This window comes from Haemorhous mexicanus, chromosome 1 (genome assembly GCF_027477595.1).
Source record: "Haemorhous mexicanus isolate bHaeMex1 chromosome 1, bHaeMex1.pri, whole genome shotgun sequence".
NCBI classification, from domain to species: Eukaryota; Metazoa; Chordata; class Aves; order Passeriformes; family Fringillidae; genus Haemorhous; species Haemorhous mexicanus.
Window position 1 is genome coordinate 81007516 of NC_082341.1, and position 27963 is coordinate 81035478.

General features: G+C 39.6%; 1 protein-coding gene across 2 annotated transcripts in view; it reads right to left on the bottom strand.

Moving 5' to 3' along the window:
* TRIO (trio Rho guanine nucleotide exchange factor) overlaps window positions 1–27963 on the bottom strand; it is a 245029-nt gene that overhangs the window by 8336 nt on the left and 208730 nt on the right. Inside the window, exons 35-52 of one of the 2 annotated variants that reach the window (XM_059854645.1) lie at window positions 26867–27159; window positions 25069–25239; window positions 19993–20088; window positions 17757–17905; window positions 16999–17065; window positions 15491–15594; window positions 14818–14887; window positions 13275–13364; window positions 12564–12656; window positions 11925–11975; window positions 11631–11708; window positions 10562–10753; window positions 9450–9627; window positions 7854–8623; window positions 3395–3642; window positions 2462–2600; window positions 2080–2107; window positions 1088–1250 (exon numbers count right to left, since the gene is read on the bottom strand). In XM_059854645.1, coding sequence (XP_059710628.1) covers window positions 1088–1250; window positions 2080–2107; window positions 2462–2600; window positions 3395–3642; window positions 7854–8623; window positions 9450–9627; window positions 10562–10753; window positions 11631–11708; window positions 11925–11975; window positions 12564–12656; window positions 13275–13364; window positions 14818–14887; window positions 15491–15594; window positions 16999–17065; window positions 17757–17905; window positions 19993–20088; window positions 25069–25239; window positions 26867–27159 — 2980 coding nt within the window. Of the gene's footprint in view, window positions 1–1087; window positions 1251–2079; window positions 2108–2461; window positions 2601–3394; window positions 3643–7853; window positions 8624–9449; window positions 9628–10561; window positions 10754–11630; window positions 11709–11924; window positions 11976–12563; window positions 12657–13274; window positions 13365–14817; window positions 14888–15490; window positions 15595–16998; window positions 17066–17756; window positions 17906–19992; window positions 20089–25068; window positions 25240–26866; window positions 27160–27963 lie in introns of those variants that run through there. The other variant, XM_059854652.1, reaches the window with a different exon arrangement.

The following is a 27963-nucleotide window of genomic DNA, read 5'->3' on the forward strand; positions in this document are numbered from 1 at the left end:
TCAGACTTTCCTTTGGATTCATCTCAGCTGCTACAAGTAATTTTACTGACTGACCCAAAACCTATTTGCAGTGGTCTTCACCACACAATTTCAGGGGAAAAAAAAGAAGGTAAATTTTAGGAACATAGGAAGATGGCACCCTTCCCCAGCTCAAAGAACATTTTAGGATTATTTCTAAAAATCTGTCAGCCAATGCCAAGATTATTCACTGGATATAATTCTGTAATGGGTGACAGTGAATTAAACCTAGCAAATTTAACTCTTATACATCTCACAACAGCCCTGGATGCAGTAGTAAAGCTGCCACACTGCCTCTGTCTTTCCATTAAAACCAAACAAAAACCCAATGAAAAGAAAAAGCAAGAGCAGCAGGAAGTAAAGAACAGTATAACATGCCATCAAGTTGTCACAAAAGAGCCCTTCATTCTGAATTAAGAGTATAATTCATAAATAAGACATTTCTTCACACTGAAGTTACTCATTAAACAACAATTTCTGTATATAAAAGATGCATTTATTTTTTAAGCTGCAGCTTCCTATTCCAAAATAACAAGTTCTCCTGAAAAATTTAACCTGATGTTTGAGTTACCAGTTATTCTGTTATGTTCCATCATAGCAAAGCTAAAAACAGAGAAAAGTGTTAATATCCATGCTTCAACAATGAAGCGTGATGTTGTCACATCAATAGGAAGCAGAGGCTTCATTGCAAAACACAGTAGTGTGATCTGAAAGCCACTAATGGAAATAAGGGTCTGGCAGGGTCTGTCACAGTACTGGCATGTCACAATACACTGGTCTGTTTACAGGACCAGGTCAGTGTGACAGACCACAATGGTTTCTGCAATAGCTAATGAGAAAGAGCAGATTAATTTTATTTTGTTTTTAAAAATCAACTGATTATAACATTTTATTACCCTAGCCATATGCAGAAGTTAGACAACATGTCTGGAAAATCTCAGTGATGACATATTTCTGTCTGAGAGCAACACTATCCTCATCCCTCAAAGCCAAAGGCTGTCCCACACCAGGAGTGCAAATTAAAAACGCCACAGTTTGAGCAGTTCCTGTTGAACATGGCACAGATTACCTGTAGGAAATGCTGTGATGACCGTCATTGCTCAGTGTATTATGATCAGGACCTTTCCAAGTAACTGAAGCCTTGGGGCGACCACAGACTTTACACCTAAGCACGATGGTCTCTCCTGTCTCACATGTTACCTCACTCAATGGAATTATAAACTCTGGGGGAACTGGAAAAAGAGAATTGATGCCATTAGGTAAACTGAAGCAAATACATTTAATTTCTATTCCTTGCACTGTTTTCTATTAGATGAAGCAGTACTTTAGATTCCCAAGGTGCATATATCCCCTCCCCTTGGAGCACATCCATGGTTAGGCCCCTTGCTGGGGCTCTACATGATTAATTTTTCTCTACATGAACTTGGACACAAGACTACTGCTGTGCCACAGATAACTCAGAAACCTACCATGGTGAACCAAACACTCAGTTTATGGAAAGTGAGCAAAGTCTACACTGAAAAGTATTTAAGGATGTGCTCAGCTAGGCTATCTTTATATTCAGCCAAGTTTGCAAAAAACACTTCACACACTGAAGCACTGTAGTGCTTTCCCTTTTCCACAGGTGAAACTCAAAGACTTTGTTTCTGTCTATTAAACTAAAACCCCAGTTTGGCTCCGACCCCAGTGGGCCACCATCTTTGCATCTTTGTCCTGATCTGCCTCTGCAGTGGAGAGGTCCCGAATGTTCCCTAGGGTGCAAGATTGAAAATAAAGCAGCTCCAACTCCTGGCCATCTTACTTTGCAAATTCAGCAAGGTCCCACTTCCATACAGAACATATCATATGGTCCTTGTGTTTTATGTTGTTTTGGACTTGTGAACAAAAAAGTGTTTCTTGCATCTTAAAAAAGAAATATGATGTATTTCATTCTACCTTATCTAAAAAGAGCCTATGTATATTTTTGTAGAAAGCACTCAGTTCCTGACATAATTCATATCAAGCAAACAATGTTTTAATCAAATTTATTGACTGAAACTTTTAAAAATTGAAGCAACTTACCATCATAAATGTAATTGGGGTTGAGAAGCTGGAAAGGAGAAATTAAAGAATTAATGTCCTGATAATCTTATAATAACTTAAAGAACAGTAGAAAACCAAGCACAGAGATGGATCAAAGTTAGCTGTACCCACAAAATCCAAGAAACATCTTAATACCACAATTTCTGAATACTACTCTATTCTTTTTGTAGTATCTTTTTTTTTTTTTTTTGTATGATGCTTTCAGGTTCAAAGGTTATAACCTCTGGTTTTCAGATTTGGCAGAAACTGTCCACTAAAGCCACTGCTGCCTTTGATTCCTTCCTGTGAAGTTCTGACAGAAGCTATTTTTAAAGAAATCCCAACCCAACTTCTTTTGGAAGCAGCATCTTTGAAGACTTACTTTTACAGAAACCTTGTTGGCAAGTCCTTCTCGGGATTTGCGATAACCATTTTCTAGCTTGCCTTCCCTTTTGCCGTCTTTATCTTTTTTCTCAGATTTCTTCCTTAATCGGAGTGCTGTGTGCCAAGACGTTGACTTCCTGAACACAGAACATGAAACTCTGATCAATTCTTTTCAACTCCCTGTTATGTCCTATACTATCTAGTTTCACGTGGCATTGGAAAAGTATGTCAAAATGTTATTTCTATGTATTATAGTATAGGAAAATGAAATACATTAAGTATTCCACAAGGGATGCCACCCTTGACTAAAACTGTGAACAAGCTAGTAATGTAGTCTGAAGTTCAGTATTCCTTGAAATCATTGCTCAAATAGTAAACTTTCTATATGAAAATGCAAACTGTCAGTCCAACTGAGCAACAGTATGAAGCCCATAACAAATGCAGACTTACAAAAGCTTTACACAAAATTCAAACTGAACTTTGATACAATTTCTTCCATTGCAGAGATGAGAGAATTGTTCCTAGCATACAGTAATTTTCATAAGGTTTGTGGCTTAAAGCAGATATCTAGGAACTCTGAAATCTTGTTTTATTTGAACAAACATTCCCTGTTTTCCTAGACAAAGGTGTCTAGACTGGCAATTCATTCTATTAAATAAACAAGTTAAAATAAATGATTTCAGCTCTTAGATAAGGCATTCTTTTCCCAGAAGACTAGGCTATTGAAACTCTTTAATAAAGAATATGTGCTTCTGGGATCTTTTTCACTAGCTTTATTTTGATGGTTCCTAAGGGACCTCTCCAGTACTTGCTCTGCTTGTTCATTTATTTCTCCATGATCACATCAACTTTTGGCCTTAAAGGTTCAAAATCTTCTCTAAACTGGAAGTTTTTTTCCTTCCTCCCCTTCCATGCACACCCAGGCACTCACTTGATGGTTCCATCAGGGTTGTCAATGATGATTGCACTGGTATGCCCCAAGACATAGCCGGGAATCCAGCCCTCGGCTGCGGGGCACTGATCGGTGGCGGCTCTGAACACCAAAAACATGTTCTGTTGGTTGCTGGCTAGAATCTGCACGACCTCTCCTTGGTAGACATTTATCTCATCCTCCTTCACTGCCGTGTAATCGTGTGTCACCAGCATGGTGGAGATATTGCTACTGCTGCTACTTTCACTCTGCAAGCGTCAGTCAGAAGCAGAGAGAGCAGGAGGAAAAAAAAGAGAATCAAGTTGAAAACTCATGAAGAAGACAGGCTGTTCTTGGCCTGCTACATTACCTACCTAATCCACTTGGTTTAAACTGTAGTCAAAGAAAAGAGCAATGTCTTCTCTTTTACAGCTGCCTGTGTCTGTTTATCTTGTGCATCAGTCTGATATTTGAACATCTTTATGTAGTGCTGCTGCAGAAATTTATTCCCAATACAGTTACTCAATATAATTTCCATTAACTAGGAGTCAGTTTATTCATAAATCTCAACTTGTCTTCCTTTCAAGCTCAGACACTGAACCTTGCATCTTCATCAGGCATCAAAACCACAGAACAAGCATGTAAGACAGTTTTTTACGGTCTTCTAAGTTCAGTTTCCAAATCATAGTCATTAGCTCATAATCCCTGGAAACTCCAACAATGAAAAATACATGTAGTCTTTCCTAGCATTACCTGTCAGATCTCAGACACTGCCCTTGTGCACACAAAACATGACAAGCTACAAAAGAACAAAACACGGTTTTGACAGCATCTCTCAAAACCGCCAGACTTATCTCTGGTTGCAACTGTATGATCAGGTTTATTCTTTTAAATGCAGAGGATGAAATAAATTATCAAAACAAGAAATTTTTAATTTGACGGTCAAAATAGACCCACTAAACTGTAAGATTCCTTTCTAATTGATGAGTGACTAAGATAGCTTAGTGTTGTTACCTGTTTATCACACACTTTCAACTAGTGTTCATGATTTTGTTCATTCCTCCAGCAAGCATTTGTGGAAAGCTAATTATGGCTGAGAAGGTGTACATTCAAAATCATATTACTTGCAGAACAAAAAGCCCACTCCTGACAACAAAACTACTGGAAATTATTATTTTTTTAAAGTAAGACTTACTTTGTCCATTTGCATCTACTCCTTATACAAGGTTTATTCAATGGAAGTGTGAAAACTATTATCAGATTACACAACCTACACTCTCAGTAATTATTTCTTTCTTGAAACAAGTTAAAACCAAGGTGAACGGCCTATTAATGATGTGGTATGGGTGTGTGTGGGTGGGGGTGTGTGTGTGTGTGTGTGTGTGTGTGTGTGTGTGTGTGTGTGTCTGCCTTTTGTCTCTGCTCTTACTTCAAACAGTTCCAGGTCACTCAGTGCCAGCGAGGGCTCACTATGGCTCAGCAGAAGCTGAAGAAGGAAATGAGTACCCATGTCCTGGGTACCCCTACTGCTTATAGAGCAGAACCACATTAGTGCCACTCCTGTGCTAGTAGCCAGTGGAAAGCTTGGCACACAGGATTAAAACAGCATGATTTTTTTTTCCCCTCAAAACGGTCAAATATTTCTCAAATATTGAGGAGATAGAGAGGGGTTCAGTTAACAGCCTGGTGCACTGGGAGCCCTGAACACTGCCTTCTCTTGCAATCTGCTAAAGGCCTTGAACAAGTCACTCCATCCCTCTGTGCCTGTGCTTCCCTGAGGACTCTGGCTGAGAAACCAAGACACTTGGAATGGAACAGTCTCAGATTACTAATTTCATAGCATGTTTAACACGCTGATGCTAGGAGTGCCAGTGACTCTGTACATTTTATTCTAGCTGGACTGTTATATTCAAATGAGTGACTCAAATCTTCTTTTTTGCCATATTAGAATGATGAAGCATATGCTACCTCAGTGAGAAAGATCTCATTGTGGATTTTAATTCTACTAAAGGATATTTACATTAATTTCAGATGCTGTATTTCCAGTGGGAGAACAAATTTTTTTCTCTATTTAGAGGATGGCCTGCATGGCCTTTTGTATTAGTAAGTCCTTGCCATGATTCAGGACTGAGAACAGCTGAACCAAAGAAATTAAGTCTCATTTTCAGTCATTATTTAAATTAGGATGACAACTTGCTACACTCTTTTACCTAGATGAAAAACAACTCTATTCAAAAAAGCACCTTTTGTTGACTCCTCCTGTTAGACTTACAGGGAAAGATGAAGGAATGTTGCAATATCAACCTAAGCCTCAAACCTTGCCCCACACACTATTCCTGAACATACTGTTTCTTAGGATGCAGCAGAATTTGTGTAACTACAAGACTGACCTTTCTATAACATAACATTTCTTTCTGACATTTAAGTCTTGTAGGATAATAATAAACTCTGAATATTTCTTATGTTCAACGGGGACAGTTAAATCTGTTAAATAAACAACTGTCTGGTAACTACTAAGTGACAAATGTTCCTGAGAATGTGTTTATACCAGAATTCATTCTCTCACCACAGAGAGACAGCCTTTCCTTTTGCCTTCCAAGGAAGTAATTATTCTTGCACAGTAATGTTTTCTTACTGAAAGTACTTCTGGTCATCACTGACCTCAACTATGGGATTAGAGGATCTACAAGCAAAATATAAAAAATTCCTCCCATATTCCTCAACTAGCAAAACTTACTCCTTTTCCTTCTTAGAAGTAATTTTTCCTTAAATAATTGACCATAGCCATATGTGCATGGGTATATAAATGCAAAAATAGTTAAATTAAAATAAACCTTCACAACCCATTTTCTCCAACTTGTTCAGTGTGGTGTAGAATACTGTTGATTGGTCTAGAAATGAGGTTATAAATGAGGACTTATGGCCCATCTCAATTACCAAATAAAAGAGTTATAGAGCTGTAAACACAGAGCTGTGAAGCAGAATGCATGCATTCCAACATTACGTTTTACAGTGAGATAAAAAAAAGCAATGGTGTCTTTGCTGAGATAATATCGAAATCCAAATGTTTTGAAAACTCAGTGCCATCCCATCCTTCTCCTTCTCTTTTTTTAATGCAGCAACCTGAATTAGTATTATGCAAGTACCACCATCTTAATTCATATACTATGCAGTAAATGCAAAATACTCAAATTACCCCAGATTTTGCATTACATTACATCATATCACATTTTGCTAGACTGAAGATAAACACAAGACAGAGCTAAACCAAATAAAAAGCTGAAGGAAGATCAGGATAAAATTACAAAACATGCAAAGCATAATTTTTTTTCTTCTGAAGTTATTATAAAAGTAAGTGTAAGAACTAAGAAGTCGAGAAAGCTTTGTGTGTTAAACAGTTCTATAAAGAAACACATGCATTTAAAAAAAGGTCTAGCAAGTTAGGTGATTTGCAAAACTGGTATTGCATACCATTTGTGAGAGAGTAGAAAAACAAACATCCATGAACACAATGCTTAGTGAGAGAAAAATCAAATGTGAGTTTAAAAAGAAAGGCACCATAATCTGCCTACCGCCTCCATGGCAAATGCCTCAACATTTTTGCTTTATATTTACACATGCCCCAGTGCCGGCTGTGTTGCTTTCCTGGTGAACCTTATTAGGGATAACGTAGATTCTGTTGACAGCCTGGATTTCTACACAAACACACCAAGTGCACACTAAGAGGCTGAGTCTCCAGAAAATCGAAACCATTTCTTCTGACAAAGGAGAAAAGACAAGTGGAGCGGGTAATCGTTTTGGTTGTAGTAGAAGTAGGATTATTGTCGCTAGGCTTTGTTGGTCTATATTGAGTGGATTGCAGAAAGCTTCCTTGATCAAACACAGGATTTAAAAAGAGATTGATGTAAAACAACTAAGGCTGAAAGGAGAGGGGGGGGAAAAATAAATTAAGAAAAAAATAAAACTCAAGCAGCCCAGGGAACGTAGATGTCTCCGCGAAGTTAAAACTCAACAGGACAATGGTGGCAAATTTGTGCGTGAAAGGGAAAAAAGCCCCAAGGCAATCTGCCAAAATCCTGAAGTCAGATTTAAGTGCTGGCACAATGCATACCCCAAGGTGCTCTGGCTGCCACGCTTCAGCATGTTAATTATGTGCCTTCAAATTAGAGACGAAAAAAGCAAGAACAGCGAGTTAGTAGGTATCAGCCTAGTGATCTATATTTTCAGCAGAGGCAGAAATCGCATCTAATGTTAGCAGTTGCTTTTGTGTCTGTATACATAGCCATGTTTGCATGTATACACACACACAGGTAGCCACTCTTGGTTTTTTAATGCGCAGAAGATACCGGAACAGTTGATTATTTCAGAGCAGAACAGCACCGGAGAGCCAGAAGTTAGTACGGAGAATGATGGCAACGCACAGAAAGGGAGCATGGAAGGTTTTAGAAGGGCTCGCAGGACAGAGGTGCTCCGCTCTTACCCCATTACTCTGGGTGGAGTGAACTGACTGCTCGCTGGTCGAGGAGCATGTGCTCATGCGGTCTGTGTCCTTGCTGTGTGAAGAGTGGCGGTGGACCTGCCGCTGGAGGGAGTCATTGTCCCCAGGGAAAGTGAAGGAGCCAGGGCGGCTGGCAGGGGATGCTGGGATGGAGCTCCAAAAGGAGCCCTTCTGCAGGGGGCTGCTGGGTGGAAAGGTTTCCTTGCCAAAAGGAGAAGGGAAAGTCGTGGACAGAGGAGAGTTCATTGGAGAGATGGCTCCTGGCCTTGGCTTCCCAAGCGTCAGTGATCCTATGCTGTTTCTTGTTCGACTGTCCTCTGAGATCCCACGTGAGTCTTTCTGGGCTCCATCAGCTGAGCCAGAAATGTTTCCTGCTGTCTTCCTGGGACTTTCAATAACTTTCATCTTGGGAATCTGTTCAGCTTCTCTCTGAGGACCATCCGGCTCTGCACTGGGAAGGTGCCTGTCTGGCTGGCTCAGGCCAGTTTCTAAAGAGGTGTTGTAGTGTGGCAGGGAGTGATTGTGAATGGACATACCTGACATCTTGTCTGCCTCTGCTTGGGCCGAGGCTGCAGAGGAGACCAGGACTGGGGAATGGTGTCTGACAGGCTGGGGGATCCGGGATGGCCGGCTACGGCTGGAGCTGGGGATGCCAGTGCAGCTGCTGGGGCCGCCGCTGTTACCGCTGCTGCTCCCGCCGCCGCCTCCACCACTGCTGTGGTTCCTCTGGTACTCGATCGGGGACGTCAAGGCTGCAGTGGGGGTGAGGGGGGAGGCGGTCAGGGGAAAGGGGGCAGGAGAGGGAACAGGAACAGTTTAAAACAGACATGTCTACTGGCAAAAAGGGGAGTGCTGTTCAAATAAATTTCCTTAGCAGGGGAAAGATGCCACAGACTTCAAGTCACTTTTCTGTATCTAACCTTCATGACCTGCTGCATCTACCTATATTAATGATTAAAAATCTGAAACTAAGAAGATGTTTTCCTCTAGGATCACACTGTCAGCCAGCAGCCAAGTTGGGAAAAAACAGGTGTCACTCCACATTCTCTTCCCGTTGTTACTCATTATAACTGTTTAAAAAAATCTAGGTTGGAACAACAACTGATAGAAAAATAGAGCAAGAACCTTTTAGTGTCACAGAGGACAATACCACCTTCTACTTTTCTCCTGCAGAATCTGAATGTTGCTGCCACAGTAAGATGCAACAACAACAGCCACCAAAATAAAAGAAGCAAAACATATTCTGAATAGATGTTTAAAAATCCACTTGGGTTTAGCCTTTAAAGGCTTGCAGTTGCTTAAAAGGGGTACACAAGCTCTCAACGGATGGCACCTATCTTGATTCACTCCTACAAAACATTTGGAAAATTTCACCAAGAGAACACCATGTAAATTCAGACTACCACTCTTATAATAAATGCAAGCATCTGTTCTGAAGCAGAAATGCGGCACATATCCCCCAACTGTTCTGTATTAGCTCAGGAAAAAGGCAACTTGCAAAACATTTCAAAGCCAAGAAAATAGAGATGAGAGAGAAGTCATCCAATTACAAACTTTCAGTAAAAGAAAATAATTTACCATTTAAAAAGTTGCGCTGGTTTTCCAAAATTTGGTTAATTTCATGGATCCATAACTGGCGGACTCCCGGACTGGCAGAATGCAAAATAAAGGTCTCCGTGACATCGCCCGTTCTTGATGTTAGTGCAAATTTACATGGATCGCTGTCCACATTTTCCTCCAGAGAAAGGCAACTCACCTTCATGAAAAGAAAATAACATGTATTTTATGGGAAACATACCTTTGAAATCTCTTTCTTAGGAGTTTAGAGTCAGATCTTCAAATGATAACCACTCATTCCTGTAGTAAAATAATACTTCATTAAGAAATGAAGTTAATACTTCATTGAGAAATGAAGTTTCTTAATTCCAGTAAACTAAGAATTAGTGTACAGCTGACACACTGTGCCTGAACAATCTCCAGCACGTCAGCATGGCCCAATGTTCTCCATCTCTTACTTTCCTGTCAGACTAGTTAAAATGCTGGGCCTGATATTGGAGCTCTCTGTACCACTGGCCCCCACTAAAGGCTTCAGCTGATGATAGAGCAATGCCTTGTACCTGGCTGTTCAACCAGAGCTATAAACAGGTTCAGGTGGCAGGCAGAGCACCAAGGTGAATTAAGGGAGGCAGGGTCCACCCAAAACACTTCATGAAGGCTGCTGAGTTCTAATATTATCAGGTTTTTCAGGAAAATCTTGAAGTGGGGAAACACTTTGTCTGAGGAATATCTAAGAAGGTCGCACTACTTACAAATGTTATCTACACATCTGGGTATCAGAAAGGATACAAAAAGAGTTATTATCCCTACTTGCAATGACTTTGCAATGTGGTGTACACACAGCACAGAGCTGAAAACTAAACTTTGTGAATACTTGTCCAGCACTTTGTGCCAGAAGACCTGCTTTGATATGCTTCACACAGGCGGCATCAGAGTCCTGGGATCCAAAGATCTCCACTTAACATTGGAATGAGAACAAATTCAGTAGGAAGTCATTTCAGGAAATGACTGGCACCTCACTGTGCTCTAGGGTTGCACACCTAGTTGTCACTGGTGACTGCCCACAGAATGAGAAACGGTTACCTTAGCAGAGTTTGTGCAGGGGACACAAAAGACTCACACACAACAGTTACCTTGATACTGTTTTTAAACAAGAATCCGGGCATGGAGAAACCTTTCTTTTTATCTAGCAGCTCACTGAAAATGACAATCTGCTCAAACAGGAAGACCCGTCTTTCCTTGCAGCGTGGCAGAAGTCCTGCATCCTGGTCTGTAACCAAGAATGTGTCCTGGAGCAGGAGCTTACCCTGGGCTACAATTTTACCCTACACACAGAGGCAAGAAAAAATACATTTAGTGAAGTTCTTTCTTTCTTTCCCCAATCAACCATTTTGAGCACATGTTCATGACAAATAGATTAGTGTATTTCCCACCTTCCAACTCTTATTGACCACTATTTATTCACTTCTCCTCCTATACACAAGATATTCTTGTGCTCTTTCTCAAAAAAAAAAAAAGTCAAAAAGAAAAAAGAACCACACACAAAAAAAAACCCCAAAACCAACCAAAAAAAAAAAAAACCCCAAACCAAACCAAACAAAAAAAAAACCCAGACCAAACTCCAAAAATCCACTTCGCCCTTTCAATTCATCCTGCATTTTGAGGCTTGGAACACTAAGGCTGTTGTTTCTCTATTCTGAATAACTCCAACAGTTACTCATATAATCTTCCAGGGTGCTGAGTAGGGGCAGATTTCAGGTTCATGTCTGCATCATACAATATAAAGAGCTTTTCAAGTAAAACATGTGACTGTGGCCTGGCTGATGCATCCTGCTTCAGTAGCCAATTTCCATCTCTTAGCAAAACAATGAGGGCTACAGTTGCCTCAAGTACATGATCTGCTCACCTGCTGATAACTGATTATTTCACTATCTTGCAAGCCTTTAGCCAATGAGGGAACTGCAGTAAGACTGGCCCTTTCCTGATTTTGCATAAGGGCTTTACCTAATGAGATTGACACAGCAGGTAATGTTTCCCAGGAAAAAGTCCTTGGCAAGGCAAAGGCTTGATTTTTCATTTACTGCTTTTTGCACCAGCTAACCAGATAGTGAAGAAGCACTGCACACATTTCTCCCCACAATATTAATGATTAATTTCTAGAGAACCTGACAAAATCTTGAAGCAAAACACCAGCCAACTTACATCAAATCCTTGCAGGCGGCCAACATTCATCATGTCATTACACCGTTTTGGTACTATACACATGACCTCTACAGCTTTCTGTTCAAGACAAATAAAAAGTCAAAGCTTTATTTTCCAAATCAGTTAGCAGCATAAAATTTTGTTTCATTTTATATGGTTGCTTTAGAACAGAAATGCAAGTAGTAAACATAATCACTTTCTTAGTAAGATCAGAAAAGGAAAGTGACTCTGCCAAAACAAAAGAAGTTCTGAGTTAAAAGAATTCATATCACTAAGAGAAAATGTCTCAAGTACCTCTAGTTCTGTTGTGTCAAGATTAGCTTTTTTAGAATACTTGAGGAAGTCCTGAAAAAGAAAAAAAAAAGTTATATTTCTTTTCTCATTGATCATCAACAAGAAATCTTAGAAAATCTGAATTTGATAGTGTCTATCAGAAAATGACAGACTGCAGAAGACAACCATTTGGATTTAACTCATACAAAAACATATGCTAAGGCAATGACCTCTGTGCTACACAGGGTTGCTCTTCAGTAAACACTTATGTGATATTAAAATGATTGCAGGTGTAGCTGGAAAAGCTGTGATGAGTCCCAGCAACTTCTATCACATTTACATCTGAAAACAGTTGAGAGTCCCTTCTCACATTCCTATGACACTGCTACAAATTTTAAACATTTCCATGGCCTAAACACTTGGTCTTTAACTGTTAAAAGAAAAAACAAATTTCTGCCCAAGCCATTTACTGCCATTTTTGCAAGAATCTGAATGTGCTCAGAAAATAATCATATAGCATTGCTTACAAATCTGGGTTCTGTTAGGGAAAGGGGTGGGAAAACATCAGCAATAAAAATCTTCTTTAAAAAGACAATCTATCTGTTAACACATCTATAACATATCTATTAACACAACTCATTCATCTCAACCTCCCTTTACCTTTAGTAACAGTTGGTATTTCATAATTCTCTGCACAGGTTTTATTAGCAAGTCTGTGAGCTGAAGTCTGTGGCCCAGGCGTTGCTTTAGATCCTGAGAGTTGTAAAACAAACATTTTTGTTTGTTCAGTTAGAAAGACCTTTGTTTTGTTGAGTTAGAAACACAGCATACATATCAGTATATAGAGATAAATATATGTATATAAAAACAAGGATATATCAGTATTAACTGTTATCACACCAGAAATTGACAAAAGTAAAAAAATAATCTAATCTTCTGCTAGCAAAAGCTGGAGTCCGTCCCCTTATCACCATTGCTCCCAAGGTATTCCCTTCTGCAAGCACCTTTCACCTCTTTTTTGACAAGGCTTCAGAGGGAAATGCAATTTTTCAGTCACAGGCTGTATACAGCCTATTCTCAAGTGATCTCTGCTTATCTAGAATTGCTATTTATTGCTATATAAAATGCACTGGTAACTGCCTGGGCTAAGGCTACTAAGGATAAGACTCTACTGATTTATTAATATCTTATATCTAACCTTTAGTTTTCATCTCTAGTATCAGATGTGAGAAATCAAAACAGAAATGGCAAGAAATTGCCATTTAAAACATTAACAACAATATCTGCTGCATTTTTTTTGGGTTTTTTTTTCTAGTTTGATCAACAGATTTGATAATCCTTCACCTCACATATCCCCTCTCATGAACTTACCTCAAAAAACGTATCAATGTATTCTGAGACAATGTGCTCAGACTTTGGTTTGTTTTGGCAGTAAACTATGTACATGTGCAACCTTCTCTCCTAGAGGAACAAAGACGCAAAATGATACATCATTATCAAGAAAAACACATGACAGATTAAAATGGAGTATTATTTTAAGAAGTATGGCAGTTCATACTTATGTATGAACTCAAAAATACCCCTTAAAGGAAAAGAAGCAGTTACATATGCAGAAATTACAGACTTGAAAACACATTTATTTAGAAATATCGTTATGATTTTAGAAAGGCAACACAAGTAAAAAAAAATTCCCACAGCTATAAATCCTCCTGAATGACAGGTGTTCAGAGATGATAACTCAGCAGGTCCCACAATAAAGTAAAGCATGAAAATGGTTCTATTTTTCTTTCAGCAAGAGCCATGGAAGGTTCGACAAGATGACCCCACAGTGATCCCTCCCAATCTTACCCATTCCTTGATTCCGTAATGGAGCCTTTGAAAGATAGCATTTTTTATTCTATTTTAATAATGTGATTATTATTGGAATTTGTTAGAATAATTACCTCCTCCTGTTTACATGTATAAAACAGTTAGGAGAAAACTTTCATGTCTTTTATTTAATATTGGCTGTCCTACTGGAGTTTGGATGGGGATGTAGATGATGCCTTCTGGAAATTGAGGCACTAGCACTTTTTAACTCTGATCCTTTATCTTGTGCATGCGTTTTGAACACCAAAGCAACAGAAAAAGAGAGAGGAAATAATTTCTGCCTTTAAGATTTATTCTTGATTACTGACATTGCAGGTTAAGAAATACAGACATACCTACTCCAGAATCTTTCCTATCACTTTGCTAGGATTTGTTTGGGATTAGAGGCTTTACTTCCCAGAGACTTACAGAGTACTGACCAGTGAAGATAAATGGTAAGAAAGAAATGTAAAAATAAGATGGAGATTGGAAAGGACACAGGACACAGATTAAGAACAGGAACTGAATCATTGTGTTCTAGCCGACAGGGTTTTGCTAGAGGATGCTGTAATAGCATCACAGCTTGCCTTTCCATCTGGAGTGGTAAAGGTGCCTTTCAAAGACAATTCAATTACAAATAATACCAGGAGAAAGTAAAACAGCAATCAGAAACAGGGAGAGCTACTTCCTACAGGTTTCCCAGTTTGCCAGTGACAAATACTCATAAGGGGAAAGGATACAGAACTAGAATACACTCAAACTGGAAGAAGAATGAGCCTCTTTCCTATTTTTATTTCTTATATTCCATGCTATTGCACAGATACCTGGGATTAGAAGGCTTCCCTTGCACCAAAGTGTAACTGAATAGAGAAATGGGGCCCACATTCATGTCTCCTCTCCACAGGAAGGTACTGGGGACAAAGACTAGAACATTTACTTCTATTTATAAGCTCCACCTCTTACAGGTGAAGAACATTATACAGCACTTTATTAACTGTTGTACTTAATAGTCAATCATGTTGGCCAGTAGCAGCAATAAAGTTTGCCAAAAGACACTTGTACTTACATGTTTAACAAACAGGGATCCCAGCTTTTCTGGATCTTCAAGGCACTTCTCCAACTCTCCTAAAAAGAAGCTGAACATAAACAGAATAAACACTTTTTTTCTGACATCAACATTATAGCAACAGGTAATTGCAAGGCAAAGTGGTCTGACTGCAAAGCAAGACACTTTTGTGTCACCTATCAGCATTGATAAGGTATGTCTAAACTGACAATGGTAACAGTGTAATATTTCAACATAGCATTTTAAAAGGACATGCTGAATCCACATCAAGATGAAAAAAACACCTGGCATTCACTAATACAATTATTAAATTTCATATATATTGATTGAAAGCTTTCCTCTTCCTAACCTGAATGTTGGCGATGCTAATACTGACTTGCTAACCACCCCTAACAAATTCTTAAGACTGCATTGTTAGAGAGAAAGCAATGTGCAAAGTTCTGTCAATATTAGAGATCCGAAGCTGAAGTATTGCTATGAATATATATATATACACACACACACACACACGCACGCATCCTTCTTTAAATCAAATCTTCACACCAACATTTGTAAGCTGAAGTTACATTTTCTACAACTCAAAGCACAAAACCAACTGCATTTACCTTGTATCTGAATATCTGAGGAAATAATTCCTAAAGTCAATCTAATATTTTTTAGGTACAATACGTACTCTCTGTGCCAGTCATAAATCTGGTGAATGTTTCCAAATACAATCTTGTCTTTGCCTTTCATATCATCAGGTACTCCATCTTCCTTCATAAGTGCCATATAACCCTGCAACAGCCCAAGTGAATTCACTGTGAACACTCTTACTGAAAAAAAAGCGAGTTGTCTTCTAATCCCCCTTTTCCCAGAAGATATCCAATGGCAACAACTGCTTGGGACACAAAGCCAAACCAGAAAACTGTTCTATAACACAGAATAAGATAAAGCACAGACACAAAGTACCACAAATTGAGGTGAGGCTGTTCTACACAACAGTGCTAGAAAAATTAACTCACTCTGTCTCATTTAGCCTGTGTGAGCGGCCCGAAGCACAAAGGAAACTTCTGCAGCCCTTCTCCTTACTGCCTGAAATGTCAGAGCCACTGAAGTGGCTTCTGTGCTGCTTTGCTCTGCGTCTCATTTCACTCACACTAACCCCACACCTAAGTGCACTGAGGAGGAAACTGCCCATGGGACTGTACCCCATGGACTATTGCTTGCAGTATGAGCAAACCAAAGACAAAGCATTAAAAATCAATTCCTTCAGCAAGCATTGTCACTGCAATAAAGTTCCTCTTACACTTTCCCATAGTCCTGTCTTAGTTTTGGTGTCTCCACCGCTGTCTCACCGAGCCATTTTACCATACAGTTAGATTGCGAGTGTTTTGAAATTTTGTAATATTCATGTAACTCTATTCCTTCTTTTTTCCCCCCAGTAGTTCTATTCTTAAATAGCCAGGCCTGGTTTTGGCTGGCCTAGTGTATGTTTTGATGTCCAGCATTCTCACCAGAAATTATGTTATTATATCCAAAAACACATCTATTCAGACTCCTAATGCATCCTTTAAATACTGTAAAAACACTATCACAATGCTGATCTTTCTCTCCCTCCCTGCCTCCAAAACAGAATTTAAGAATTAAACTCTATTAGGCTAAAATTTACAGTCATGCTCATTCTTTCTACTCTTCCAAATGGATTTTGTTGGTAGCTGAAGACTAAGGGGAGATAATATGTGATTTTATCTAATTTTACAGCAGGGGAAGCTAGGAAGTCTAAGAGAAGCACAGTGGTAGGACAGAAAGGAGGACTTTCAAATCTTGATAGCTGCTCTGTATGCTGAGGTACAATTTAATTTTTATTTTTTAATTTAGATATGCTAAATAAAATCACTATCTACTAGGATAACATTAGGCCAGCAGTAGGAATTGAAAAAAAAAAACCAAAAAAGACAAATAACTACACTCCTCAAAAGAACAAGGTGAACACAGTAACAGGGAAAAGGAGTAAAATGTGATGTAGCATTTTTATACATTAAAAGCTTATAGGAGGGAAAATTCAGAATGGAAACTTTCACATTTTTAGTTTCTTCCTGTGTATCATTCTGAAAAAACATACTGAGGTTCAAGCTGCATAGCTGGTTAGTAAGACATTTTTAAAAAAAGAAGAAATCAAGAGAATGAAAAATATCGTACCTCAACTACATAGCCCAGATCTCGCACATAATCTCGCTCTGTCTCCACTAATTCCTGTAAGACATAGCTACAGTGGAAGGAAAAAGGTGAACAAATATTAAAAAATGAAACAGATTTTTCAAGAGGATTAATGGCATACAAATTTTTCAATATTTGCAGTCACATATGTTTGATAGACAGAATTGAAATGGAAGAATTAATGTACATTGGTTCTTAGCAAGATACTGCTTTGACTTTGAAACTGGACAAGGCTTGCTTCTGTTTATCTAAAGTCAGATGTTTTTTTAAACATGACATTAAAATTAAACATTTAACTATTGTTTAAAATAAAATGCTATTATGTCTTTGGTCTGGAGACTCTTAGCTATACGGGCAGTTATTTCCACACACAAGTTTAAAACATTTGAAACCAGGCATGTTTTTATTCTACCATGGTAACAGTTTACTACTACATAAAGAAATTAAGCATGGGTTGGAATAGAATGAAGGGAATGACCATTTTATTCAAGCCTAATAGACATCTGGACATTTAAAGATCAGCATCTTCTCAAGTAAATGAGAGTGACATGCAGCAGAAGTCAAACACAGGTATGACTAGAATTAAAAATCACAGATTGACTGTCACAGAGAAATGTGACCACATGCTAGACATCTAATAGAAGTCCTCCCATTTTCAGACTAACAGTTTCTGCTGCCAGTTCAAAATAAGCATTGGGAAAAAAAAAAAAAGGGGGGAAAATTAAAAAAAATGGTCTTACTGTCGTCTTTTTAAGGAGCTGGATTTCCTTTCCTCCATCTCATCTATGGGTGATGAGGAGGATAGAAGGGAGTTATCTGAAGGGTTGAAGGATGGACTGCTGCTGTCACCTTGATCTACCAGCAAGGAACTTGGACGGTCCTCCAGAGCCTGAGAAGGTATTCCAGAGTCAGCAACAATTATTTATTTCTCCTTTATTCACAAGAGACATTACAAGCTGCTGTATAGCAATCTATGGGAGATCAATTACTTTTATGTCTCTTGGCAAAGCAAGACACAAGCCTCCAGGAAACCAGGCAACAACATGGCTTTCCATGACAACTGAGCCTTTGAAGCACATTTGAGAAGCATGTTTGAGATGACAGTCTTCCCTTCACAGGAAAATAAAGGAGCTGAACTGGCTTGAGCAGCAATGGCTAAAAGTTGGACTCTCCTGCTCAGGATGCAAGTACTTCTATGGTGGGAGTGGCACAAATGTGTCCTCATGGCCAGGGATTAAATTGTATTTGTCATATTTTACTTCTGGCATATACAGGTTACTTTCAACAATTAATAGGACAACTTTAAAGGAGATTTTTATGGTGTTACGTTTTTAACTCAAGAGAAGTGGTGTTCTCTGTCAGACGTTTTGGTTATCTTAATAAAAACCAAAATAGCATCTCAGTAAAGAAAATAATTACTTCTACACTGCCAATGCTTTTTATGAGCTTGTTCAGATCGTAGGAAAAAAGTCCCTGTATCCTCTTCTAGATACACTATCTCCCTTGCATGGACTCCACAGGCTTCTGTTTCTATAAAAGATGAAGAAGCAATAGGAGGAAATAATATGAACATCTATCTTCTATTAAGCATTCACTGGATTTCTTTAATTCAAGCCCATCATCTTGGATCAAGCTACAGCTATGTCTCACATTTTCCTTGCATGTGACACAGCCTTATTGCAAGGCACATTTACTTCACCAGGGTGGGGTTCAGCTATAATCTATTTTATTTCCTCACAAAAAGTAAAAACCAATAATGATATGACTAGCCCAAAACCCAGGGGAAGCTGAACCTTGGCTAAAACTGTGCAATGAGAACATCTCCCGCAAGGACTTTATGCATGGATCATTAATTTCTATCCACTGCTAGGCAGCCTGAAATACACATGGTGTTATATGGACTACCTAACTTTCCATTTACAAAAGACTGTTGAATTTTCCCATAGATTACTTTGCATTCATCCTGCTGGTGTAAGTGAAGTAAAAAGCAAAGTTAATACCCAAGAGAGTACAGTAATTATTTTATGCAATAATGTAATTTTCTCTGAATGAGAGAACAGAAAATAAGATTTCTAGTTCTGAAGTTAAAGCTGCTTCAATTTAGAATGAACCTGGAAAATATCAACCTCTGATAACATGGGGCTGCCATGCTGCAATTCTTTGCAGTTTTCACAAAGGCACTTCCCTATTGAGCCCAAGAGGGGCTATGCTGCAAAAGCTGTATTTAAATGTTTTGAGGAAATCCAGAATTGCTGAGGGACCTCTTGAGACTATATAGTCCAATCTCAAATAGGGCTAGCCAGAGAAGTTTTTCCCAGACTGGGTAAAGCTGGATTTTGATAATAAAGGACCTTCCTGGAATTATGCATATAATGAGAATCTTCAGAAACATGGAAAATTTAAAACATAGAAAAGTAAAAAAAAAAGCTGACACAAATTCCTCCTACTCAATTTGTTAGCAAGGATGGTGGCACTGACATGCAAAATGATCCCTTTACTCTCTTACTTATTTCTTCATTATCATGTTGCCTAAAGGACAACCAGGTAACATAAATATTTCTGTTATTAGGGTTACCTGCTTTACTGCTAACCTCAAAACATTTGCAAAAAATTTAGTTTCAGGGATTCTTCTTATAAAGGCCTTTTAATCTAAGACCCTGGGTCTTTGCATTCATTCTACTGAGAGGACATTTTCTTTTGAGAAACAGGACATACTTAGTAGATTTTGCACCATTTCCTCTCTTCCTCTTATTTATTACTTTTTGCTCCTTTACACTGCCATTTACCTATTCAGCAAATGCTTTTTTACAAAAGAGGGTGTGTACAAAATGACTTCTTGAGTGTGTACAAAGTGATTTCTGAAACAGACAGCAAATTTTACAATTCGGTGTAAACCATGCAGGTTTTCTTTGAATAGCAAGCTGGGACTTGAAGTCACAAGTTCTTTAGACACATGCACCTGCTGGTCAGTCTCACCATTTTACTTTTGACGAGCTCTTCAATGGCACTGACGAGTTCTGCAGCACTGGGCGTCTCGGAGCTTGTCGGCCGCACCAGCAATCGAGAAGATGTCTGTGCAAGGACACAAAGGAAGGAGAATCCCAGAGTTAGCCTGGTTCTTGCTCAATGATCAAGAGACTTCCTTCACTTCACTGTCAGACAAAGGTACCTGACATGTACTGTCAGTGTCATACAACACTAAAATCATCCCTTCCAACTGGAGCAGCTGGAGTTGGAAGTTTCAAGTAAACCCCATAGAAGTTAAATGCTGGGATAAAAATTCCTGTTCCTACATGCAATAGAAGTTGATGAAATATAATTGCTGATAATTCCTGGCAAATAGCTATGAAAATTGCCTGAGCTGACCCAATGGTCAAGAGTTTGTTAACCTATTTTGCTGCTGCTTGAACAAAGCAACAACTGAAGAACACTAAGAGAAATCAAGAAGACTTGAAATAAAGGAGGAAGCATTATTATGTTAAGAAAATATACACCAATAACTCAGGGGCATTTACTTTTCTAAAAGAGCTGGAGTATATTGCCCAGATTCAGATGGGAAATTGAGCTCACCATTCCTTGTGCCATCCATTTTTCCCAATGGTATGTGTAGAGCACAGAAGATCTCTGGCCTCATAAGCTATAAAATGCCAGTTTATAGATACAACCGAAGGTAAAAGGTGTTCACAGTAAAGGATTCTGGGAGAAGGCCATTAAATTCAGCCTCAGTAATTTGCAAACAGAATTGTTTGCATATTACATTTATCATTTAGTAACTGGAAAGTGGAAACAGGGTGTAATATGTACTTCATATTACGAACAGCACAGTGAGCATCATGCAGCACAGGGCAAGCTGTCCTGCAAACGTTTCCAACAAACCAGACAAAGAAACGGTACAAATAATGACTCAACACAAGAGGTTCTGTTCAAATCAAGCATGGGTGTAGCAAGACTCCCCATAAGTAAACACAAAAAAAAAGAAAAAAAAAAGAATACACAGATTTTAGGTAGTTTGCCTTGTATTTGCCTTATTTGGAAAGGAAAACAGGGGCTGGGTAAGCAAAGGAAATACAGATAACTTTAAACGGAAAGATACGGGAACTGAGCCAAAGCAGAGACAGAACACAAGTCAACATAATGCTGCATCAGAATTTACAAAAAGAGAAAACAAAAAGCGAAAATAATTAGTTCCATATTAACACAGCTGATCTTGAAACTTTTAATACTGCTTATCCAAAAATTAAATGCAAACAACTTTTAAACTGCCACCAATTGCTAATCCATGACGTGCACAATGATTCTGCTGAATGAAAGAATGCATATAGTGTGCAGATGAGCTATTAGGGGAGAAAATGGTTGTGTTATTTAGTGCTGTTAGACAAATCAGCATGGCCTAACACATGATGTTTGCATGCACACCAAAAACTGAGCAATCCCACAAGCTGGCCTGTCTTTTAGGCAATTTACATGCTCCTGACATCTGACTCTTGACCAGGTTTTCCACAGCTGAGCCTGCATGTGAGTTTCCACTTTGGGTACAGAGCTCAGCTTAGTCTTAAAAAACACTGTCAGTGTTGAAATCAGGTTCTGGTTATGATCTCTTTTATTGCCCTGTTGGGGTATGTGAGATGTGAAGTAAAGCTTCAGAACTGTGATTTCCAGTTCCTGTGGTTATATCACACATAATCCGAAAAACAAGGAGCTGCAGAGATAAAACTCCTTGGTGACTTTCCTGATGATGTACTCTGGGAACAGAACGCATCCCTTGCCCAGAAAAGAAGGAAAAGCTGGAGGCAACAACTGAGCTCATGCAGGTATGAGATGCTGCTAGGAGCCCACAGCAGGCTGGGAAGGGAAGGAGAAACCCAGCAAACAGGGAGTTTCCAGCACTGAGCAGGAGCTCTGGAGAGGAAGAAAAATGCTGGCAGGGAGGCAGAGAGGAACGCCAAGTATCTGAGGTCACAGAAAGGAGGAGACATTCTTTGAGATCTAGAGTAGCTGAGCAACCCAAGAAACCACCCAGCATGGCAGGAATGTGAAGAAGGACTCCACCCAGAAGACAGACAACTGGGAACTTGTTTGCAAGCCTTTTATTAATCAGTAACTCTGTCAAGAGAGCCAACTACCTTCTCCTCAGTAAAACTTTGCTCTGGCTTCTCACTTCTGCATTCCAACAAAGCATTTACTTTAGGTGCTAGAAGTTGGTGGTGTGTGGACTTCAGGGAGGCTCACACAACCTCCCAGGATGGCCCATGAGGGGACCTTTTGCCTCCCACCATGAAGGATAAATATTGCATAATAACAACACATTGCAGAAGAATCACTGTTTACATGCTTTGAAGAATTATGGTATAATTTTAACTTATCAAGTTTTAACTTCTCTGAGGTCTTCTCTAAATGTAGTTTCCCCTGCTTTAAAAACTGTCCCAACATGCATTTACTGATGTGGGTGCATGTTAACCTTTTAAGAAGTTGTGCTGGTTTTGGCTGGGGTAGACCTCATTTTCTTCACAGTGGCTGGTATGGGGCAGCATTTTGGATTTGTGCTAAAAAAAGTGTTGATAACGTGGAGATGTTATTGCTTAGCAGGGCTCACACAGAGCCAAGGCCTTTTCTACTTTTTTGTACTGCCCTGCTGGTGAGGAAGCTGGGGGTGCTTGGGAGGAAACACCAAGGGGTCTCACCAGGACAGGTGACCCAAACTGAGCAAAGGGATATTCCAGACTAAGTGACATCATGCTCAGTGTATAAAGTGGAAGGAAGGAGGGGGCATTTGGAGTGATGGCATTTGACTTCCCAAGTCACCCTTACACCTGACGGGGGCCTGCTCCCCTGGCAATAGCTGAACACCTGCCTGACCATGGGAAGCAGTGAATTAATTCCTCATTTAGCTTGGCTTGTGTGCATGGCTTTTGCTTAATCTCAATCCACATGTTTTCTGTCTTTTACTCGACCCATTCTCTCCCTGATCCCACTGGCAGGGGAGCATGCAAGCAGCTGGGTGGTACTTGGTGGCTGGCTGGGTTTAAACCACAACAGCAGTGAAAATAAAATTTACTGGAGATGGAAAGCTACTTAAAGAGTCTTCCTCTGCTGTATTATGGGTCTGACTTTGCACCAGAAATACAGAAGTAAGCAGACACTAGCTTACAAGCACATCCCTTCACGGAAGTGTTCTTGCTATGTAAAGAAGTCTATAACCAAATTAATTTTTCTGTAGAAAACTTTTTATAATATTTGTATATGAGTTGTTTTCTGTCACTGAAGGAATATGCAAATATGGCAGCTCATCAGCAAGAGCTTAAACATGTTTTCACCAACATTATTTTCATCTTATTTCTAAATCTAAAACTGAGATTGTTCTAGCAAGAAAACATTCTCTCAGCTCTAAAGGCTGGCCTATTTTTGCTTGTTTTGTTTCAGGAATATTTCCCAATACATTAACTCTTCAACTCATATATTACACTTTGTCAAATCAGAAAACATGTAGGATTTTTACACACAGATTATAAGAACCAGTCATTTTGACCCTACAAACGACAGCTTCAGGTAGGAGTGAGATTCCCACTGAAAGGCAGTATTTTTTAAAAGAAAAAAAAAAAGAAAGAAAAAATAAATAAGATCCACTAAAGTTATGAATAACATTGGCACCACTGAGAACAGACAGCAAGCAATCACAAAATTCACTAACAATATTTGGTGCTGTAGGCTACAATGTTACAAAATTAAAAATTTTAAGGAGCAAAATGGCAAGAAAACCATATGTGCCTATTTGCTGCACAAGTCCGGATTATTTACATTTTAAACCCCTCTATTTCCAGACCTGATACTTGTTCCTTAAATGTCCGATCCTGGTTCAAAATTGAAATAAACTCTCTCAATGTATGATCATCATAGCATTAAAGAAAAACAGATCATCTGCAAGTAAGATTTGTTTCATGCTGTTACTACCTACATTCAAAGTTTTATTACCAGTGCGAAATTTTTAGCGTCAATTTTAATGTGCCTTTGTTTGTGAAAAACAGATGGATTATGTGCTGGTTGGCTGGGACAGAGTTAAACTTCTTCACAGTAGCTGGTATGGGGCCATGTTTTGGATTTGTGCCGGAAGCAGTGTTGATATCTCAGGGTTGTTTTAGCCATTGCCGAGCAGAGCTCACACAGCACCAAGGCCTTTTTTGTCTCTCACCCCACCCCATCAGCGACGAGAATGGGGGGGGGCACAAGGAGTTGGGAGGGGACACAGTCAGGACAGCTGACCCCAACTGACCACAGGGATATTCCAGACCATATGGCATCATGCTCAGCATATAAAGCTGGTGGGAAGAAAAAGGAAGGGGGGGACATTTGGAACAATGGTGTTTATCTTCCCAAGTCACTGCTACATGTGATGGAGCCCTGCTTTCCAGGGGATGGCTGAACACCTGCCTGTCTATGGGAACTGGTGAATGAATTCCTTGTTCTGCCTTGCTTGTGTGCATGGCTTTTGCTTTACCTATTAAACTATCTTTATTTCAGCCCAAGAGTTTTTTCACACTTTCACTTAGGATTCTCCCAGGGACAGGGGAACAGTGACTGTGTGGGCTTAGCTGCTGGCTGGGGTTAAACCATGACAATTATTACCTTTATTTGGTAATTCTTTTCTCTTAGGCATTCCCCCCACTTCCCTCCCCCTGCCCCCCCCCCAAAAAAAAACCCAACAAAACCCAAGAAAAATAAAAGGTATGATTATAAAACAATTAGACTCTAATCACTAAATATGGCATCAGCCAAAGTGATGTAAATCATCCTGTGAGCACACAAAGCAGCTCATTTCCACATTTAAAGTGCTAGCAGAAAAATTTCTACACTTGTGCTTTTAAAGTAGAGAAGGATTTAATTCATGCTCTCATCACAGAACACCCTTTTAAAGTTGTCTAGAGAGCAAAAATGATTACTTCTATCTACCATGAAGCTGCATTATGTACATTTTTGAGACTTTTGGAAGCAGAAGAAAAATTTGTGCAAAGAGAGGTTATGTCATCATGTGAAGCCTCCCCCAGGTCCCGCTCCTACCTTGTCATCCTGCGAGTCGGGCTGGAGCAGACTGTGCTGCTGAATTGCCATGGGAGGAGGAAGCGGCACAGCATCTGCTCCCTCTTCGCCCTCCTCCTCTCCGCAGCTCTGCATGCCTGAAGAGGATGACTTGGAGAGAGTGCCACTGCTCAGCCCCTCGTTCCGACCCCTCTGTAAATAACACCAAGGTGTTCAAGCTCTGTTATCTCAGCAGCATGAAGCTTGTTATCACATGCTCGTTTTAAGACTATTCTGTAGTTTCAGCCCTCTCCCAACAAGTCAAGATGCTCCTACAAACACTCCTTAACAGAGGGGAAAATGCAGATGCCAAAAACAGTTTTCAATGTCTGGTAAAAGCAAAAGAATTCAAATACTAAAGAAAAAGACATTCAGCTGAAATTTACTACAGGAAAGTGTTATGAAAGCCATGCTTGCTTTCCAAGTTCAGTTCTGCAAAGAGAAATCTGTATCTCTCTGAAATATGTATCTTGCTCTGTATCACAGCAAGACTTTTGGAGGACATAAAAAAACCCTATTACAACATGAAGTATTTAATCAATTATCCTTTCTGTCCCTCACAAGGAACTCTGATTTCAAGTGCCCAAAGTTTCATGTACTGATGTCACAGAATAATTTATGTATCTTTACAGGAAGACAGCATAGATGGTTACTTTTTTTTTTCTTAACTTTAGGCATTGGCCTTAAATTTTTCCCTTCACTCACAGAACTGCAGAATAGCAGATAATGCCAAAACAATGTTACAACTGCAGCACAGAGAGTCTCCTTCTACAGCCTGACATTCAAGGTCAGAGGCAAGTATTCATTCCTAACCAACATCTCTCAATTCATCATGCTGCCAAGTCTTCTGTCTTCCCTTTCCCTACACTTACTGTGGATCTTCACTAGTGTTCCAAGCATGTAGAAAAATATGTTGGGAGGAATTAAAAAAGAAAAAAAGCATCAATAAATAAAAAATTGTGCAACTGAGACCACTTTTCTGGATGGTTAAGTACCAAAACCAATAGTCAGAGTCAATCTAATAAAAGAGAATAACATGCACCCAGCTGTGCCCTTGGAAACAATAACATCACATTCATTTCAGCCTGAACCGAAGGTTTGTAACAGAGAATTCGGCTCTTGTCTGAACCTAACTGGAGGCCAGCTTTGCTCATACAAGAGCCCCAGACTTTGAAGGAGAGGCAGATGTTTGTGGGAAGAAGGGAAGCCCTCAGTAGACATCCTTGGTGATAAAATTTGGAACAGTTCACAATTTCCCTCTCTGCAATGAAAACTGCCATGCATATTATTTGACTAGTGGTAACTGCCCTGCATCGTAGAGCCAATAATTTTTCTGTGCTCTGACTCTAATTGCAAGGTGCAATTAGACCTTTAAGCAGTTAAGCAGCTCTCCCTACACTTTCCCTGATCCATCAACAAGAAAAGCAAAGGAAATACAAAATTACCTGATTATTACCAGACCTTGAAGCACCTTTACTCACATGTAAAGGTGAGTACTAATTAGCATAAGAGAGTAAAGCCAAAGGACAACTTTTTATTCTCCAGTTTTTCTTTTTCAATTATAGGTGCTTCACAGAGCTTCACTAACACTCTCAGAGGGCACAAACTGTCCCTGGCGCAGGACTGGTGCAGAGCACAGGGATCCAGGATGAGCACAGGGCACCTAACACTTTGCTCCTGACTGCTGGACAGTCAGGTGAGGGGACAGCCTGCACCTGACAACATTTAGTTCCCTGTAAAACATACACACAAGTCTCGGGAAGCTGCCATGAGCACTCACCTCTTCAACAGTTTCATCTTGTGGGGTCGCGGCACTGTCATCGGAGTCCTTCTGAGAGCCAGCGTCGGCGCTCTTCCGCACCTCTCTGCTTTTCTTATGCTTGTGCGCCAGTTTTTTGACGTGCCCGTCTGCCTTCCCACTGCTCAGGCGCCTCACGGGACTGGTGAGCCACTTCCTCAAGGTGTTGCCAGGGCGCTTGGGGCCCGGGGAGCTCTGAGCACCGATCATGTGCGGCTGAAGCGACGTTACGGAAGCGGGAGGACTGGCGTCATTGCTGGAGACCGAAAGGGAGTCTGGAAAGAAGAACAAGGGGAGCACTTTAAAGCTGAAGCAAGTGAAAAACAAGGCAAATGGATGTATGTAATAATGGATATGGAATTGAATTTATGGACAAATCAATGAGATTTTTTTGAAGTAACCTGGCCTTTAATGACACCGCAGCTATCAGTGTTCATGGCCATCCATGCATAAGCACCACTGATGTGTTTAGAACAGTCAAGCTTCATTAAGTTGTTCCTGCCTCAACTGTAATTCCTACTTCCCACTGCTGATACTTATTTGATAGTGAATTATACTTTGCATATGTCATATAACTTTATGGAAGGATATGCTCGTTTTATCTTTTAATGTTTATTGCTTTGAGCAAAGATGAAGGGTAACAATAATTGCCTCAATGAGATAAGCAAATCATTTTTCAAACACCAAATTTAATTACAAATGCTCCAATTACTTCCATTATTTATATATTTCCCCTACCCTTGGGATAGAGGGAAGAAGAAACCAGAAGACAGTTAAATGTTTGTCTTTTGCTAAATTTTCCCTGAGTTTTGGTTTTATTTTGTTTGTTTCTTAAAAAGGCACAAAGCAATGTTTAAAAGCCCACTTGCTGAAATCTCAGGATCAGCAGTAGCTCTCAGCATGACACACTTGAAGTTCTGTAATGAAACAAAGGATATACTTTTCTCAAGCCATAGTTTAATGTGCATGAAGTCAAAAACACTTTCCCACCAAGGTTCCTGTCACTTGACCAGGACTGTATACTTATGATGAACACCCACTGGTTAGCTATTGTGAGACTAGATTTCTTTTCTTCCCCA